General features: G+C 61.1%; 1 protein-coding gene across 1 annotated transcript in view; it reads left to right on the top strand.

Moving 5' to 3' along the window:
* Positions 1 to 7: 7 nt before the first annotated feature.
* Positions 8 to 4,485, top strand: part of LOC104489533 (probable ATP-dependent RNA helicase DDX41) — a gene marked incomplete at its 3' end in the record, with an annotated part of 8,369 nt that continues 3,891 nt past the window's right edge. Inside the window, exons 1-14 of the mRNA XM_010131705.1 lie at positions 8 to 100; positions 190 to 349; positions 433 to 507; positions 834 to 894; positions 1,310 to 1,446; positions 1,706 to 1,778; positions 1,958 to 2,111; positions 2,229 to 2,365; positions 2,552 to 2,714; positions 2,819 to 2,950; positions 3,106 to 3,177; positions 3,463 to 3,559; positions 4,007 to 4,156; positions 4,308 to 4,379. Of these exons, the coding sequence (XP_010130007.1) occupies positions 98 to 100; positions 190 to 349; positions 433 to 507; positions 834 to 894; positions 1,310 to 1,446; positions 1,706 to 1,778; positions 1,958 to 2,111; positions 2,229 to 2,365; positions 2,552 to 2,714; positions 2,819 to 2,950; positions 3,106 to 3,177; positions 3,463 to 3,559; positions 4,007 to 4,156; positions 4,308 to 4,379 (1,486 nt within the window). The remainder of the gene's footprint in view (positions 101 to 189; positions 350 to 432; positions 508 to 833; positions 895 to 1,309; positions 1,447 to 1,705; positions 1,779 to 1,957; positions 2,112 to 2,228; positions 2,366 to 2,551; positions 2,715 to 2,818; positions 2,951 to 3,105; positions 3,178 to 3,462; positions 3,560 to 4,006; positions 4,157 to 4,307; positions 4,380 to 4,485) is intronic.

The raw sequence follows: 4,485 nt of genomic DNA, 5'->3' as shown, positions 1-4,485 counted from the left end.
GAGGCAGCGGGAGGAGGCGGCGGAGACGTCCGAGCTGTCCGGGGAGGAAGATGAGGACTACGTGCCCTACGTGCCCATCAAGCAGCGCAAGCAGCAGATGGTAACGGGGCCCGGCGCTGCCGGGGGAGGACTCCGAGCGTCCCGCCCGACTCGGAGCCTCTCCCTCCATCTCGACCCGCTTCCTTGCAGCTACAGAAGCTGCTGCAGATGCGGCGGAAGGTGGTGTCGGAGGAGGAGCAGCGCGACAGCGGGAGCGAGCATCGGGGTGATGAGGATGACATCCCCCTGGGGCCGCAGTCCAACATCAGCCTCCTGGACCAGCACCAGCACCTCAAAGAGAAGGCAGAAGGTAGGGGAGCAGCTGGTAGCAGGGCTGGGTGGTTCGCGGGAGGGGCTGCCACCTCCTCGCTGATTGCCTCACTCTCCCCCCAGCTCGGAAGGAGTCAGCCAAGGAGAAGCAGCTGAAGGAGGAAGAGAAGATCTTGGAGAGTGTTGCAGAGGGCCGAGGTGAGCGGTGGGAACTCGACTCCCGGAGTTGTCAGGGCAGCAGTAGGGGTATTGCCTGCCTTGCAGCACTCAAGGACGTTCACACCCCAGGATGGACAGGAGATCACAACGAGGTCCCCTCTGCCTGCCTGGCTTAGCTGAAAAGTTGCTGTGGCGGGTCCCTGGGCACAGCCAGCTACAGCATCTGGTGTTCCAGTGGTGCTCTGAGGGGTGCTCTGTCTCCGGACGTGACCTCCCAAACTGTTTGCCCACATAGTGCTCTGCTGGCGTTACGTGTGTCTGCGTGTGGAGAGCTTGCACTGACCTCCTCAGCTTTGTTCTTGCAGCTTTGATGTCGGTGAAGGAGATGGCGAAGGGCATCACCTACGATGACCCCATTAAAACCAGGTGCGTTTCACAGTATGGAGGTTGTGTTAAACTTGAAGACTTGAGGTCAGTCTTCAGCTCCGGGAGGTGACTAAGCCAGAGGAAGAGATGGGATGAGCAGCCCGCAGAGCCAGTGCTGCTTGAAGCAGCCTCAGAGAAGCTGGATCAAGAAGCATCCAATAGATTTCAGCGTGTTCCATGCCCTACCCGTAGGCTGTTCTCAGCTGTTAGCTTGGGAATTCTTACTGAGGCTTTGGGGAAACGTGTAGTGTGTGGAACTGCCGTAGATCTCCCGTGCTCACACCACGAAGCCGCTCAGGGTTACCTGGTTTTCCTGGTGGGATACTGGAGCCCAGCAGGAAGCTCCCCTGGGCCTGTGTGGGGGCTGCGCCCCAGGCTCATTCTGCACCCCAGCCTTTCTCTGTTGCTGTCGCAGCTGGAGGGCCCCTCGTTACATCCTGGGCATGTCGGAGGCGCGGCACGATCGCGTGCGCAAGAAGTACCACATCCTGGTGGAGGGGGAAGGCATTCCGCCCCCCATCAAGAGCTTCAAGGAGATGAAGTTCCCAGCAGGTGGGTGAGGAGAGGAGCCTGGAGGGGCACAGGGCACCGTTCTCCTGGGAAACGTGTGTCAGCGAGCAGAGCTGTGGGATCTTCAATGCTTGGTGATGGTGGGGTTTGCAGCTTGGATTCCCAGCAGCAGCTGTGTCACCTGGCTGCTGGTGTGAGGGGTGTTCGTCACTGGAGGAAGAGCTGCTGCTGGGGCTTGAGGAGGAGGGACAGAGGAGGCAGACCTCAGGTCACAGGTGTGTGTCCCCTTGTTCTCTGACAGCCATCCTGAGGGGCCTGAAGAAAAAAGGGATCCAGCAGCCCACGCCCATACAGATCCAAGGCATCCCCACGATGTGAGTGCTCTGGCCCTGTCCCAGCAGCGGGGGGTGGGGGTTGCTCCCACAGCCCACCTGGTGCTGTGAACGGGGTGCTTTTCCCTGGTGACAGCTGTGCCCCATCACCTTGCTCAGTCCTGGGGGTCTGAGCCCTTCTCTGATGCTGCTCCTCACCATCAGCCCTGTTCCTCCACCAGCCTCTCAGGAAGGGACATGATTGGCATCGCCTTCACCGGCTCGGGGAAGACCTTGGTGTTCACCCTCCCGGTGATCATGTTCTGCCTGGAGCAGGAGAAGAGGCTGCCCTTCTCCAAGCGAGAGGGACCCTACGGGCTCATCATCTGCCCCTCAGTGAGTGCCGGGGTCGTGGTGGTGAGCGAGAGGATGCTTTGGGGGATACTCGGTGGTGATCCCGGCTCCTCCCTGCGCAGCGGTGCAGGAGTGTGACTCGTTCCTCTCTCCCCGCAGCGGGAGCTGGCCCGGCAGACCCATGGCATCATCGAGTACTACTGTCGCCTGCTGCAGGAGGACGGGCTGCCCCCCCTGCGCTGCGCCCTCTGCATTGGGGGCATGTCCGTCAAGGAGCAGATGGAGACCATCAAACAGTAAGACCTTGTGGGGCTGGGGCTGTCCCCTCTTCTGTAGGGGGCTCGATGGTGGCACCCTGTCTAGACGGCTTCAGGAAGGTGGGAGGGCAAAGATGATGTGCCAAGTGGGTGTTACCTTTCCTAAGCATCACTGCATGGGGCAGGAATCTGAGGGCCTGTCCACGGCCTTGTCTTGTCCCGCAGTGGTGTGCACATGATGGTGGCAACCCCTGGCCGCCTGATGGACCTGCTGCAGAAGAAGATGGTGAGCCTGGACATCTGCCGTTACTTGGCCTTGGATGAGGCTGACAGGATGATCGACATGGGCTTTGAGGGGGACATCCGGACCATCTTCTCTTACTTCAAGGTACTGAGCTGGCATAATACGAGCACCGTGAAGCTCGGTCCCTTCCCACCCTTGCTTAGTGGGGTGAGCGTTAAACCCTTGCCCACACTGTGTCCCCTGCGCAGGGCCAGCGGCAAACACTTCTCTTCAGTGCCACAATGCCCAAGAAGATCCAGAACTTTGCCAAGAGCGCGCTGGTGAAGCCCATCACCATTAACGTTGGGCGAGCGGGTGCTGCCAGCCTGGATGTTGTGCAGGTGAGGTAGCTGGGAGCTCCCCCGTGCCTGGGTGGGAGGCACCTGGTGCATCCCCTGTCAGGGAGCTGCGGTTCATGGCCCTCCTTCCCAGGCGGTTAAGGGACACTGAGCAAAGGCGGTTTTCACCTGCCCAACTCATCTGTCCTGGTTTCTAGGAAGTGGAGTACGTGAAAGAGGAGGCCAAGATGGTGTACCTCCTCGAGTGCCTGCAGAAGACCCCGCCACCTGTGAGTAGCGAGCTCCGGCTGCTCTGGCAGCGTGGCTGGGGGCAGCACGGGCACACCGCAGCCTTGGGGCACGGTGGAGCTGGCACTGGGGACGTGGCTGTGATGCCGCAGGGCTCTGCGGTGTGTGGGGTCGGTGTGAGTGTGAGCCATGCTCCAGGTGTAAGCAGGTCCTGGGCCCAGAGCTGTTTGTGCTCCCCTCAGCAAGAGGGAATGGCTTTTCAGGGGGGTTGTGCAGGTGCCAGCACGCAGAAGAGTGGCTCTTCCATGATGCCCGTGCTGCCACAGGTGCTGATCTTTGCGGAGAAGAAGGCAGATGTTGATGCGATCCATGAGTACCTGCTGCTCAAGGGCGTGGAAGCTGTGGCCATCCACGGAGGGAAAGGTCAGTGAGGGTCTCGGGGGGGCCTGGGCTGTGGCGTGGTCCTGCCTAAACCCATCTCTGCCAGAGTGGTACGTGGCTGCGGGAGGTTCCAGCGTACAGCAGCTTGTGGTGGTGTGGGGGAGGGCTGTGGCGTGGTCCTGCCTAAACCCATCTCTGCCAGAGTGGTACGTGGCTGCGGGAGGTTCCAGCGTACAGCAGCTTGTGGTGGTGTGAGGAAGGACTGTGGTGGTGTCAGGAGCGAATGCCATGTTCTATGTAGCAGGCATGAGAACAGCGCGTGTCCCTGCGGGACCTAGAGGTCCCTCTGCTCCTTTGTGTGGGGAAAGGCTGCGCGGGCCTTCTCGCCGGGCGAGCTCCGGTTGAGTGGCGTTGGCTCTGAGGCCGTCGCAGCAGTCGGTAGGACTGGGAGCTTTGCCCTGGCTGATCTTCTCTGCTGGGCCTCTGCAGATCAGGAGGAACGGACAAAAGCCATCGAGGCCTTCCGGGATGGGAAGAAGGATGTCCTGGTTGCCACTGACGTCGCTTCCAAGGGCCTGGACTTCCCAGCCATCCAGCACGTCATCAACTATGACATGCCAGAGGAGATCGAGAACTACGGTGGGGACTGGGCGTCATGGGGCACCGATGAGGGTGCAGCGGGGTGGGCGCAGAGGCCAGCGAGGCCCTGCGCTTGTCTCAGCGGCAACTGGGGACAGCGACGGTCTGTCACATCACGCTCAGCAAGGCCTGATCCTCTCTTTCTCCACAGTTCACCGCATTGGGCGCACAGGCCGTTCGGGCAACACTGGCATTGCCACCACCTTCATCAACAAGGCCTGCGGTGAGAAACAGCTTGGGGCTGGGGCTTCCTGTGGCTGAGGGGCTCAGCTGGGTGACAGAGCTGCCTCTGCCTTGGCGGGTGGGCCGTTGCTGGGCAAGCAGGGGCC

The sequence above is a fragment of the Buceros rhinoceros genome, unplaced genomic scaffold (assembly GCF_000710305.1).
Source record: "Buceros rhinoceros silvestris isolate BGI_N320 unplaced genomic scaffold, ASM71030v1 scaffold33042, whole genome shotgun sequence".
In the NCBI taxonomy this organism is placed as follows: Eukaryota; Metazoa; Chordata; class Aves; order Bucerotiformes; family Bucerotidae; genus Buceros; species Buceros rhinoceros.
The sequence above is the reverse complement of the archived record's forward strand: the minus strand, read 5'-3'. Positions and strand labels throughout refer to the sequence as shown.